General features: G+C 34.9%; 1 protein-coding gene across 1 annotated transcript in view; it reads right to left on the bottom strand.

The window, feature by feature from the left end:
- The window catches only part of Exoc6 (exocyst complex component 6), a 154,709-nt gene extending 141,497 nt beyond the window's left edge, over positions 1 to 13,212 (bottom strand). The window contains exons 1-5 of the mRNA XM_048801785.1: positions 13,184 to 13,212; positions 6,683 to 6,854; positions 5,384 to 5,431; positions 5,209 to 5,299; positions 1,641 to 1,686 (exon numbers count right to left, since the gene is read on the bottom strand). Coding sequence (XP_048657742.1) covers positions 1,641 to 1,686; positions 5,209 to 5,299; positions 5,384 to 5,431; positions 6,683 to 6,854; positions 13,184 to 13,212 — 386 coding nt within the window. The remainder of the gene's footprint in view (positions 1 to 1,640; positions 1,687 to 5,208; positions 5,300 to 5,383; positions 5,432 to 6,682; positions 6,855 to 13,183) is intronic.
- Positions 13,213 to 15,222: the final 2,010 nt, after the last annotated feature.

Here is a 15,222-nt window from a genome sequence, read left to right as displayed (position 1 = left end):
GATGTTCATAGCAGCACAATTCACAATTGCTAGACTGTGGAACCAACCCAGATGCCCTTCAATAGATGAATGATAAAAAAAAATGTGGCATTTATACACCATGGAGTATTACGCAGCACTAAAAAATGACAAAATCATGGAATTTGCAGAGAAATGGATGGCACTAGAGCAGATTATGCTTAGTGAAGCTAGTCAATCCCTAAAAAACAAATACCAAATGTCTTCTTTGATATAATGAGAGCAACTAAGAACAGAGCAGGGAGGAAGAACAGGAAGAAAAGATTAACATTAAACAGAGACATGAGGTGGGAGGGAAAGGGAGAGAAAAGGGAAACTGCATGGTAATGGAGGGAGACCTTCATTGTTATACAAAATTACATATAAGAGGTTGTGAGGGGAATGGGAAAATAAACAAGGAGAGAAATGAATTACAGTAAATGGGGTAGAGAGAGAAGATGGGAGGGGAGGGGAGGGGGGATAGTAGAGGATAGGAAAGGTAACAGAATACAACAGTTACTAATAGGGCATTATGTAAAAATGTGGATGTGTAACTGATGTGATTCTGCAATCTGTATTTGGGGTAAAATTGGGAGTTCATAACCAACTTGAATCTAATGTATGAAACATGATATGTCAAGAGCTTTGTAATGTTTTGAACAACCAATAAAAAAAAAGAAAAAAAAAGAAAAGTTTTCTGTCCATCTACAACAAAAAACAATTTTTTTAAAAAAAGAAAGATAAAATTTTGCCCCTATGAAGTGGGAATGGTATATGGAAATTAAGGAAGGTGATGCTTGATTTTTGTTTTGTTTTGTTTTCTGTTTTTTTGTAACAAACACATAAAACTACTATTTGAATCTTTAAAACATGAGGATGTACAACAACAGAAAAAAAGAGGATACATTAATAGTATACACACAAAATAAGTATATATTGTCTTATCTACTAATAAGGAAAAAAAATCATTCTACTAATTAATACCAACTGGTAAAGCCTAATGAAATTCAATGTGTAGCACTATAAAGCAAAGCATACACAAATCTTTGATCATAGATTTGTATAAAATGTGCTGTGAAAATGAAATGATTATTAATAAACCAAGAAGAAATATTTTCCTAGTCCAAATATGTCCTATTTATTCTGGCTTTTCCATGTTACTTTAAAATTGTTCGTTTTAAATCATTTTAAACATCATTATAGCTAATGCTCCAATGGCAATCAATAAATGATTTAAATTATTTTTCTTTTGTCATGTAGTCATTTCTTTATAAAACAGAATATGAACAATAGCCCTGATGGTCAAAACTGTGCTTTGCCTTCACTCCACATTATGTCCTTAAGCCCTTGATTGTATGCAGTATTAGTACACTGGCAAGTTAATAAAAATTTTCTCATTCCTGTTTAGCTCTCTATTTATCCTTTATCAATATTATCAATCTTTGATATCAAAAACAACAAATATTCATAAATAAAAAGTTTGCTTTCTTGGGTGATCCTCATAAGCAAATTACATGAACAAAGGTTAATGTGAAGTACAAAGCAAAATTCACATAATTCACTATGCTTTACAGTAAGTTTATCTGTGCTTTCACTAATAGGAAAAAAGCTTATTTAAAATAACAAGAAAGAAACCAACTTACCTTTTTGCACTCATCTGTTCTTTTAGTTTACTATACATTTCCAGCACTGCATTCAAAAAATAACATTTTAGCATTTAAAATGGAAAAAAAGAGCATTTTGAGAGATTAAAATAATTAAAACAGGCAATGATATATTACAAAATCATAGTCTTCACTACATTGAATTAGCTTAATATTTTCTGATAAATATTATATGTTTCAAAGTAAATAAAAATATTGTAATTTTCACATGTTGAATATTTTATAGATAGGTAGATATTGAACATTTTATATATATATTTTTTGAACCTGGAACATTTGCATATGTTGATACCTATAATTGAGACATTAACCTAGTAAAACTTATACTATTCAGAAATTTCTAATATTTTTTCCATGAACTGGAATTAGAAGTTTGGACTTTAGTTATTTGAGAATTAAATTTTCTTTCTCAACTGATTCTGTCCCAACATACCAAACAAAAAACACAACTGTGTTATAATTAACCAAACACAAAAACTTACACCTAATCTACAAAGAAAAATATCAAAAGTTTACTGCAAAGAGTGATTTACAATAAAGCTAGAAATAAACATAGCATATTGTATGCATATATAAATAAGTAACAAATTCCATCATTATATACAACTATAATGCACCAATAAATGAGATTGTGTAATTCTGGAGAAAAAAAGAAAAACATAGCAAAGCATCTTTATTCATTTTATTCTTTCTATTAAGGCACAGAAATGCAGTTATTCAATAAAATTGTCATAAGCTTCAACAAAATGACCTACTATCACCAAGAAGGCTTTACTGAAACCATGTAAATGACCATTTAACCTTAGTAGAATTTGAAAGTGAGTCAGTAAATCATTATTGGCTCATCAAACCAACTCATATTTTCCTAGAACTAGACAACAGTTTTCTTTTCAGATTTGCTATAGTTATATGGCTATTCTCAGGGGTCTACAAACTTACTAAAGAAATTATTTACTTGTCCAAAAAACATCAGACTTGCAATGGTGGCTAAAGTGAGCTGCCCTAACTCTGTGACCTCAAAGGACCCTCTGCATTTCTATCATAGCCCCTATAGGCAATATAATAATTCTCACATTTTCCAACCAAAGTATTGGAATGAACACATAACATGGGACAGATCCTGCTGCAATAGTATAAACTGGTTTTGAAGTCTCCTGTTTTACCTCAATAATTCATACAAATTTCAGATCTACCTCATTATTTCTACCTTGTTTCCATATAAAAATTATGCTTTCTTCAAAAATAATCAAATAAAACTAATCCACCAAGAAAATGCATTATTTCTGCTATGAATTCTTATATCCTCTCACACTCTTCCAAAACCAAGGAGTCGTTAGGCAACTGTATTATAATTGATGACTTAATTGTCTTTATTCACATTAGATTATAGGATCATTCTAAAGCTGGGACTATGTCATTTTCAACTTTATATCTCCAATACCTACCATAATGCCTGACACACACACAAAAAAGTAAGTATCATTTATCATTGGATACTTAGAAGGATGGACAGAGGAAAGGAGGTACTGTATTTCACTACATAATTGTTGCACTCTATTTTTTCAGTCCAAAAATTGATTAATAATCATTCACAGCATAATCATTGTATAGACTAATTCTGTTTGTTATGCTGCTTAAAAGGTAAATGTAATAGCAATGTATTCACCAGTGGCATATGGATGTGCCATTTGTTTTTGCCCACACTAAAAGCCAAGAGCCTAGAATTCTCAGTACTTGTTCACTGTCAGTATATTTCAGAAAGCTGACTTGAGCAATTGGCTTAGAATGCTATAGTACTGATGTATTATCAATACATTTTACATGAGAAGCACTGAGGACAATGTGTCAGATAACAAAATCAATGATAGCAAGCACAGAATCTTCAGATCAGATGATTAGATTTTGTCAGTTTACACTTCACAACACTGTAGTAAATTTTCTCAAGTGTAGTATTTTGACTATAATGCACAAATTAATAACAATAAGTTAACTTCTTTATAAAGACCAGAAAATGTTCACTAAACTGGCTAAACTGTCATGAAGAAATAATGTACATCAATTTGTACTATTCAATTTTAACATATATTCTCAAGTAGTCTGTGAAACTTACTCTTGGACCAAAGATAGGTTAGTAATAAATGATTTGTAAGTAATACCAGCAAAATTTATTATTTTAAAAAGCTTCACATAATGGTCACACCCCACTGTTTTGAAAAAAAGTTGGCATAAAATCTGCAACAATTATACAATGAAATGTGGTCATGCTGGATGTTGCAATTCAGAACACAATATTTACATGAACTTACACATGCTCTCTGGCCTTAAAAGCAGACAGTGACAATAACAACAACTTGACCTCTACTTTGAAGTCTTTATTTCTCTTATGAATATCTCACCTACAGAAAGAGCTGAGTTTAGCTCTTTCTCATTCCATCAATACCAATTTTTAGGCTTATTATCTAAATTAAAAAGGGACAAAGTATAAATCTTGGGAGGCTGTCTTCATGGCTGTTATGATATATCAGCCAAACATATATTAAACATCATCATAAAGAAATATGTTTCTCAATCCTGAAACCTAATATTATAAGTAGGTATTTTATTTACTCAAAGTTTATGCGTAAATATCGCTGGCCCATCAAAGATTAAACTTAGTAGGCTATCACTGATTCTAAAAAAAGAAAAGCTATTTCTTTAGCCAATAAAATCTGCTGACAGTTTTAACAATATAATTTGTATTCTAAGTTAAATTTACACCATATAAATATTATACAAAACATTCTATTCCCCTGGATGCATAGGTTTAGGTTCCTTCCTAAAAATTAATAAGTAAGTCAAATGAGACAATGAGACAACTTTAGCTTACAATATTAAGAAAAAAATGGCATATACCTGCTTCCTTTTGTTTGAACAGGATGCTTCCAACTTAAAGTTATATTAAGTCCAGGTAAAGAAAATACTGATTAGTTTCTTCAGAATTTATGTGATGTCCCAGTAATATCTGAGCCCTAACAGAGAGACCAGAAACTAAGTCTTTCCAAAATATAGGAGAAAAAGCAAGAAGGGAAAAGTCCTAACACTTCTGATGTTTTCTTTCCTTATCAGCAAAATGAGATTGTGAGCAAAACAAAACCAACCTGTTATGTGACAAACAGAAAATGATGGAAAACTAGAAGTAGGAAAATTAGGCAAATTAGGCAAAGATGAGAAAAAGTAATGGGCACTCTCTGCATGGGAAAGTATTCTGAGAGGGGAAAAAACATGGACAGGGCAGGGGGCTGGAGTGGACAGATGGCAAAGTAGGCAGAGAGGAAATGCAAAACTAACAGTTGTTCTAGGAGACTACTATAACAGATAATCAAACAAGGGCCTTATTATAAAAAAGAAAACCATGGAAATTCATGAAATTGAGTGAATAAGAGAGGTAATCAAAAGCTTTTTTGCAAGACAATCACCAAATAATCAAATTCCCATAATAAAGAATGACTATATGCTATTATGAAATTTGCCTATAATATAATGTTTGACTTGGTAAAATTAAACTCACCTGGAAGGCATAACTGCAATTTTTCTACTACAGTTGTAATATTCCTCTGCTGAATTCTACATCGAATAATATCTTCTGTTTGGACTATCACCTTAGAAAAAAGAAATATACACATCTTTTTAAAAAACAATTAAATAACACCCACATATATTTTTAAAAATTATCATTTTCTTACCTCTTTTCCAGCATCTTGAAATCTTCGGTTGGTATCAGTAACTTGTACCTTAAAAATAATTTCACCTTAGTTAGACAAATATGCATAAAACTGCCCTGATGTAACTGCTCACCCTTGTAATCAGATCATGCTTCATGAGAAACTTAGAACAAAGAAATGCAAATTCAAATTAACTCTACAGCTTGAACTTGAACTTTTGATTGAAAAGGGCTTTTGTTAACTTCAATTACTTATGACAGTTCTTTTTAACAGATTCTGTGGCAAACTTCTCAAATTTACTCAGGATTTTTGAACTTTACTTGCTTCTCTAAGTCTGTCAAACAATTCAAATCACTGACCCAATTGACCACTGGTCCCTTTTTGATAACTTCAATGAGGTCTATGTGCCATTCACTGTCTGTAGGAAATGGTGATTGCATTTTATGGTAATTAAACATTCATACTTTGCTGAATGCAAACACTGGGTGGTTGATTAACATCAAACACGGAAATCTCAATCCACAGCAACATTTTAATGCTGCAGGTGCAGGCAAAGCTCAACCTCAAATTTTCCCACATATTAAGTGACTCATTAGGTCATCATAGTAAGGAAGCACATTCTGGTTTATTAAAAATCTCATTAATTTCTGAACAAAGATGCTCAGTGACCTCATTGATGCTGTATTTGGTCTCTTGTTATCTGAATATCCTTTATATATAATACATAATAGTTTTCTAATCATAATCTTTGAATTGTCTGCTAAGCACTCTAAATACAAAGATAAATAGGACAATTCTTATAACTAAATATTTTATATTCTTACTGAAAAAATCCAGGTTTCATTTAATATATAATATTTTTACTATATGACAGAAAATGTAGACCATCTTCCTTTAAAAAATTATAAACTGCTGTTAAATTATTTCAAATTTACAGTATAATTAAATAATTTTGAGAACAAAATCATTTATAGTAAATTTTAAACAATTTTAGGATGTTTTTAAATCAACATTGTATTAATTATCATTTTAAAAATTCTAAAACTGCAAACAGGACCTTACACTGTATGAATGTTTTGAATTCACTTCCCTGGGTGGAAAAAAATCCTATTAAGTCAATGTACTACTTGCTTTAGAAAAAAAGAGATTACTCCTGTCATTAGCATGACAACCGCGTTAACAGCCATAAAGAGCATTCCCAAATACATATACTAATTCAGTTCCTGAAAGCGCATTTAATAGTAACTTACAGATATGTACTATAATAGTTGAGTAATTTAATAAGAACAAAGGAAAACAAAATTTTAACATATTTCCTACCTTCAGTTTTTCTGCATCAGTCCTTACTTTAAGGAGTTCTGTAATAGCATCTACAAAACCCTGATGATGAAAATTACACATTTTTTCAATTTCCTTGTCATGATTTCGGATACAAGCATCTAACTTTTCCATAAACTTCTTGTGTGAATTTGGTTGATCATCATACACTGACCTGTATATATATAAGAAAACTAAAATTAACTTCCCAGTTCACCAAAATTTATTCTTTATAAGTCCAATTTTTATAACAACTAGAGATTAAGTCTGAACAAATAAGATGGTATTGTCTTCAATAGAAATAATTTTGGTGAAAATATTTCACTTCTTTTTGAACATGGTAATATTAAAAAACCAAAAACCCTCAAAATATATCACTAGTTATCCACAAGAAAAGATCTGAGGCTCAGAAGATAAGTGCCAAATACAAGTCTTATACTAGTGCTCAAAAAAAAAAAAAAAAAAAGCAGCAAGGCTAGGGCTGTAGCTCAGTGGCAGAGCATTTGCCTAGCGTGTGTGAGGCACTGGGTTCAACCCTCAGCACCACATAAAAAGTAATTAATTAATTAAAAAAGGAATCTACATGTGAATAAGGAATGAAGGAACAAACTCATGGTATCTATGGCATTTACTATGTGTCAGCCATGTTCTAAGTACTTTGTATATTAACTCTTTCATCCTCACAACAATCCCATAAAGTAGGTATTATTATTATTATTAATCTTGTTTTGCTTGATGTGTTACAGATTGTGTAACTGCTGTAAACTCAACAATTTGCAAATGATAGCTAGGATATAAATGCTGGCAATCTAGCTCCACTGTTCATATTCTCAAGTACAAGGTCATATTGTAGTCACTACAATATTCTCTAAAGATGGCATCACATGCCTGATGTATCTCAGTTCATACTCATTGCCACTTAGAGGACATCCTCCCCACCATTCACCATGTGGTAAAGAACTAACCTTGGCCCTGGCTCCTGAAATGGAAGCCTTTGGTACTCTCTGCCTCTTGGAGGCCTTAACAGTGTGATTTATTGGGAGGAGCTTCATCCTTTTAGCTTTCTAAGGTGCTGAAGACTTAGGTTAGCAATATAGGCAGTCAGCAACATGGATGTCAGTCATGTCTACCTGGGTGGTTAGTCATGTTCACACAACCATACCCTAATAAAACACCTAGACTTCAAGGCTTAAGTGAACTTCTCTGATCAGCCATTCTCTGAGTATTGCCACATATCACTGCTGGGAAAGGTGCTGTCCACACACTTCCACTGGGAAAAGACAATTGAAAGTTCATACCTGGCACTCTCTTACACTTTGCCCTATGTGCCTTTTCTTTCTCTGTAATTTGTGTGTGTGTGTGTGTGTGTGTGTGTGTGTGTATATATATATATATATATATATATATATATATATATCTTTGCTATATTCTGTGAATCATTCTTGCAAATTTTGAACCTGAGGGTAGATCTGGGGATATTCTAAAGTGTATTTTCCCATCTGTTGCCCATTATTCGGGGTTCAGTGCAAGTTCCATGTTCTCCAACAGACCTCTGCCTATCGTTTCTATGCAAAGTAATCCTTTCATCTGCAAGACAGGTAAATTTATAGTCCTTCACAGCTATTCTGACAGGTAACCATGTATAACTTTGTATCTAACTTAAATGCTTTATGGGTATGTCACATATTTTGTTTCCCCAAATAGATCATAAGCTTCTTGAGGGCAGCCTCCATAACTCAGGTTTTAATGAGTACTAACTATAATACTAGAAACACCAATACAGGATAGTAATCATGAAGAATTTAGACTCTTTAAGATGAGCTAGAATGAAGCTCGAACTTGAACACTCTCTCCTTTATACCTATATTTTTCTTTTGCTCTAATCTTGATGTATAGCATTAAATTCCATAAACATATTAACATCTCCCAAATTTATATATCTAAACTTGACCTCTCTCAAACTTCCAACTCAAGTCTCTCCAAACAGATATCTGATGAGCATCTCAACTATGTTAAAAATGAATTCCCAAACTTCCTTCCCCAAATCTGTTTTTCCCGTAGTCTTCCTCATTCAGCAAATTCCATTCTTCTGACTGCTAAGAAAAAGAAGAAAAAAAAAAAAACTTTGAAATCATCCGTGACTAATCTCTTTCTCTCACCCTCTTCCCCCTATTAATCTAGCAAACCTAACCACACCTTTCTACCTCCACTGGGTATCACCCTGGACTAAGCCAACAACTTTTCTCACCTAGGTTATCGTTAATTGCTTTCTAGCTGGTCTCCATGATCCTACCCTTGCTCCCCTTCAGTATGTTCTCAACAGAGTAATCAGATGATGTCTAGCAGAAATCATAAGTTAAATTTTACATAAGTAAAATTCCATGTCTCTCTTCTGCTCAAAACCCTTTTTTCTCTTACAATAATCCTTAAGGCCCTAGATAATTTTGCTGCATGTTACTTCACTGGCCTCACATACTTCTAATTATTTCCATTTCACTTATTCCATGTCAGCAACATTGGACTCCTTTTGGTGTCTTAAACACATCAGGCATGTTCTTGTCCTCATCTTTGCAAATGCTGTTTCCTTTGTCTGGATCACATTTCTTGTATGTGCTTATCTCCTTCACTCCATTTAAGTCTTTATCCTCTTTTTGAGATGGCTACAACATCTACATTACACACACACACACACACACAATCCCCTTCTCTTTTTTTTTAATCTTTTTTTTTCTAAAATAAAGGAATTTATTTGGTAATGGTCTTACCACTACAGGATATATTGTTTCACATTTTTATCTAATTATCTGTTTTCCCCATAGAATGCAAATTGCATGAAGACATAGATTTTATATAGTTTCTTCTGTTGAGTCTCAGCCCCTGAAGGCACAGATTTTTTTGTCTGTTTTATTCCCTGTTGTATCCCTAGCTCTAGAACAGTATCAATCTTATCATATAACAGATGTTCAATAAATAATTGATACACGAGTTGCATAAATGGAATCAGAAAGCATATTTACTATATTCAACTTCAGGTAAGGCGTCTGACTTCTTTAAATATAAATTTTCTCAATCATAAGATAAGAATAAAAATAGTACCTATAGCAAAATGAACAAGAATTTAAAGTTAAAAACATAATACTATTAGATTAGGGTTATAGTTCAGTGGTAGAGAGCTTGCCTGGCATGTACAAGGCCTGGGGTTCAATCCTCAGCAACACACACACACACACACACACACACAAATTAGCATCCCCCAAAATGAAATACATAGATATAAATTTTTTAAAATACTTAAAAATCTATGTGAAGAAAATGACTGATTAAAAAATCAAGAACTATATAAACAAAAAGATATTTCATGTTTAAGAATGAGACAACAATATTGTTACAATGTCATTTCTTCCCAAATTAATCTATAGACTCAATGCAATCCCAATGAAAATTCCAGCAAACTATTTTATAGATATCAACAAACTAATCTTTAAGTTTATAGAGAGCAGCAAAAATACCCAGAATAGCCAACACAATATTGAAGGAGAAGAACAAAGTGCCGACAACTCCAATTCAAATTTACTATTAAGCTATAGTAATCAAGACGTGTGGTACTAGTGAAATGGCAGAAAAATGGATCAATGGAACTGAATAGACAGCCCAGAACCACATTATTATAGTCAAACACATTTTTTTGTTTGTTTGTTTGCAATGCTGGGAATTAAACTTGGGGCCTCACACATGCTAGGTAAGCACTCTCCCACTGAGTTACACATCCAGCCCAAGTCAACTGAATGTCAACAAATGACCAACATAATAAAAAGGAGAAAAGATAGCCTTTTCAACAAATGGTGCTAGTAACTCACATGCCAGACAGTGGATTTAAACACAGACCTTACACTTTTTATGAAAATTAACTCAAAATGGATCACAGACTTAAATGTAAAATTAAAAATTAAAAAACTCTTAGAAGATAACATAAGAGAAAATCTAGATGACCTTGAGTTTGACAATGACTTTTTAGAAGTAACATTAAAGGTACAATTCATGAAAGAAAGAATTGATAAACTGGATGCTACTAAAATAAAAAATTCCTACTCTGTGAAAGATACTGTGAAGAGAACAAAATGAGAAGCTATACACTGAGAAAAATATTTTCAAAAACATATCTGAAAAAAGACTAATATGCAAAATATACAAAGAATTCTTTTTTAATTTTTATTTTCAAAGAATTCTTAAAACTCAACATAAGAAAATAACTTAATTTTAAAATGGGTCAAAGACCTTAACAGATACCTCTTTTTAAAAAAATATACAGGGGCCGGGGTTGTAGCTCAGAGGTAGTGCGCTTGCCTAGCATGCGTGACGCACTGGGTTCGATTCTCAGCACCACATACAAATAAGTAAAGGTCCATCAACAACTAAAAAATATTTTAAAAGTATATACATATATATATACACACACACACACACACACACATACATACAGATGGCAAATAACATAAAAAAAGAAGATGTCTCATATCATTTGCTACCAGGGAAATGTAAGCAACAATGGCACACCAGTACACAACTATTAGAGTGGCTGAAATCTAGAAAATTGAGAAAACTGAATGTTAGTGAGGATATGGAACACCAGGAAATCTCATTCATTAATGACAGGAATGCAAAATGGTACAGCCACTTTGAAAGACAGGTTGGCAGTTTCTTACAAAACCAAACACATGAAAAAAAAATGTTTTTTAAATATTCTTACAACATGATCCAACAATCATACTTCTTGGTATTTGTCCAAAGGAGCTGAAATACAATACAATTCCAACTATGGACAGTCTGGAAAAGGCAAAACAATAGAAGCTGTAAAAAGATAAATGGGAAGGAAGGAAGGAATGGTAGAGTACAGAAAATTTTTAAGGTAGTGAAAACATTTTGTATAATATTATAATGATGGATATATGTAATGTATTTGTCCCAATCCACAGAGTGAACCCTAATGTAAATGATAATGATGTGTCAATGTGGGTTCATCAATTATAACAAATGTACCTCTTCGGTGAGAGACACTGATATTGGAGAAGTTTTGCATGAGTATAACTTCCTCCCAATTTTGCTATAAACCTAAAACTATAAAGTCTTTCTAAAAATACTATCTACATAACCAGGTGTGGTGGCACAGGCCTGTAATCCTAGTGGCTTAGGAGGCTGAGGCAGGAGGATTGAGAGTTCAAAGCCAGCCTCAGCTAAAGTGAGATGCTAAGCAATTCAGTGAGACCAGTCTCTAAATAAAATACAAAACAGGGCTGGGATGTGGGTCAGTGGTTAAGGGCCCTGAATTCAATCCCCCATACAAAAAAAAATACTATCTACATCAGAGTGCTATGACAAATTAGTAAATATGAAAATTTCTTAGCACAATAACTGACATATGGTAAGTGCTCAGTATATATATTGGCTACTAATGCAGTGTACACATAAGAGAAGCTGAATAATTGAGTTCTAGCTACAATTATCAAATAAATATGGCTAATTATCCATGCTAAGTGATGTGCCTTCTACTGATATTTCACATTTGGATCTGGCCTTTTTTCCTAGTGCATTTATTGCATATACCACACCAGAGAAAATATCATTACCTCCTTTTCACAAATGAGGAAACTAGAGTAGAAATGATAAATGATATGCTCAACATAGCCTAGTTTGGGATTAACTGAGGCAGTATTAGAATCCTACTTGATGCTTTTCCCACAAGTAATACATAATTAACAAGGACTCTTAATTAAATCAGTAATATTATTTCTATGGAAAATCCATGAGCAAGAAGTTTATCTAACTCAACCTAGTATGTGTTTCATAATTACGAGGAAAAACAAAATATATTTTGTTTGTTATGACTAAATTTTACTTTTATTCCCTCCACAGAAAACACTAAAACAACTTTGAGCCCAAAATACATGACTTTCTACAAACAGTGTAAAGGTGTTTTCTAAATGTGTAATATTAGGCAAAATTATATAAAGACAATTAAGTTTTAATTTAAAACATTTTACCTGCTGTGATCCTTCACTATCTATCAAAGTTACCTTAGTTCCTCTAAATTTGAAGTTCAAAATTATCTTCAAGATATCGTTTTTAAAAGAACTGGCACTTAATCCAGTTGTCCTATCAGCCTACAATTCCTCTATTCAGGCTTCTTTTATCTCCAAGTTATGGACATACTAATGACAACTTCAAAATTCCCCATCTACAATCTTTAGAATCTAATTTCTTCAGGAAATTTTCTTGGGGGTCACTTACAGGGTAAATGGATCTTCCTGGTTCTCAGTTGCTGACACCTTGTCTAAACATGAATGAGTTCAAATCATTCCTTCCTAAACTATCAAATTCAAGAGTAGTACAGATCTGTGGACTATGCAAATACAGTTAGACATATCTTCAACTTCAAACATAATATTTTCAAGACAGAAGCCTTAAAAAAGGGCCATCTTCATGTTCACAACATGAAAAGTGAAATACCAAATCAGAATAGCTCCAATTTCTCTCATGCTTTTTTTTTTTTTTTTTTAAAGTACAGACTTTCTAGCCCCCTTTTTTTCTATTTTAATTTTTCTAAATTTTAATTCAGTAGCTCTGGCGTGGGGCACAGGAATCAATATTTTCACGAGCCTCGGATGCGGAGGGTCTCAGTCCAGCTTTTAGAAACTCTGGCCTTGAGAACTCTGTGGCTCCTTCTAGGCTCAGGACCTTGGAGTCTATATGCAAAGCTTATTTGCACATTTTAGGTTTATGCCATCTGGTGAGCACTGGTAGGCATGGCACTGGTGTCCAGTCTGACCCCCACTGACCCTTTCCCCCCAGCCCTGCTAGTCAGTGTAGGAGCTGGACCGGGAACCCAAGTTTCTCCTTCCACAACCCCCTCAGACATCTAGCCGCCGGCCCAGGCCTCCCCTTTTTTCTGGCTTCATTGATTCCAGAGACTGTTCCAAGCCCCCCCACTCACCTCCCCTTTTCTGCCATTGGGACACCACAATGTTTGTGTTCTCCGGCCTACAAGACAGACCCAGCCACGTGGGCAGGTGGCTCCACCACCCTGCAATCTGGGCTCCAAGATGGTGGCATCCTCCCTTAGACGGCATCCCATGCAAGCCTGACACGTGGGCTGGGACCTAAGTCCACTCTATAAGAGTCCCTTTGGGTAGCTGTAGGGTGCCTGGGCCTAGACTGTTGCCATCCCGAGGAGGCTCTCTGCCATACCTGAAGCCCTGGGGGCAGATGCACGTGTAGCCATTGACTGCGTCCACACACTGGGCTCCGTGGCGACACTTATGAGCCGTGCAGTCGTCATTGTCTGTCTCACAGAGCTTCCCGCTGTAGCCAGGGACGCATTCACACCTGGAACACAGTCAGTGTGAAGCTACTCTTAGGCCTGGGCAGCTTCCCGGCCTGGCTCCTGCCCCCCTCCAGGTGGCCTCCCTCCCCCTGTCCACTCAAGTTCCTTAAGGTTCTGCCTGGCCTGGCTTCACTCGGGTACCACTCGTGGTCACAGCCTCCGATCCGCGCCGTTGAGGCCTGTCTACTTCATGCAGTGGGAAGTGTTTCCAGGAGCCAGACCGAGGGCCATGGGGTGGAACCACACAGCTTTTGGCGTGGTTCTGCCACCTTCTCCCTAGAACTGACCTTCAGGACTGTGTCAGGCACTGTGCTAAGCACATGCCAGAGTGTCACACTGAGTCCTCCCAGGACCCTGAAAAGGAGGGTCTATCATCAGGAAGAAGACAGAGCTCAGAGAGCTGAAGTCACTCCTGTGCCCTGCGTGGAGCGACAGTTTACACTATGTGTCAGACGCGGTTCTAAGTGCATTGACCATTCATGACCTGTGTTTTGGTTTCTTCATCTTTAAATACAGTTGATGATAAATAATAAATGAAATGCCTTGTGGGGGGAGGGCTCAGCATACTGTGGTCCACACCTCTGCTACCATGGGAAACCTGGCCCTGGAAAGATTGTGTCTTTGAATTCTCCTGAATTCAAAAGAGACCTGGAGAGTAGCTCAAGCCCTCTGACCCTGCCCAGAGCCGTAACAACTGCCCAACACTTCACAGGATCAAATCCAGCCTTTTAAGTATGGAGTTCAGGGCTATTGATAAGGTCTTTATCAGCAATTAGGGAAGTTATTCACACTTCCAAACTAAGCAGTGAGGTTTGGAGGCCAATGTGTTTACATTCTTCTTTTTTTTTTTATTTTATATATTCTATAGTCCTCTCCACACTAGCACTGTCAAACCTATTAATTTATTTTTTGGAACTTAGGACTGAATCCAGGGGTGCTCTACTACTGGGCTACACTTCCAGCACTTTAAAAATTTTTTTGAGACAGGATCTCATTAAGTTGACTGGCTGGCCTCAAATTTGTCATCCTCCTGCCTTAGCCACCTGAGTTGCTGAGATTACAGGTGACCCTATGCCTGGCCACATCTCGAATTTTATCAAGCCTATAAAACAATCAGGGATCTTGCTAAAGTGTAGCTTCTGATTCAGGGAGTCTGAGCAGGGCC

Source organism: Marmota marmota, unplaced genomic scaffold (assembly GCF_001458135.2).
Source record: "Marmota marmota marmota unplaced genomic scaffold, marMar, whole genome shotgun sequence".
Classification (NCBI taxonomy): Eukaryota; Metazoa; Chordata; class Mammalia; order Rodentia; family Sciuridae; genus Marmota; species Marmota marmota.
This window is presented reverse-complemented; position numbering and strand designations above follow the sequence as displayed.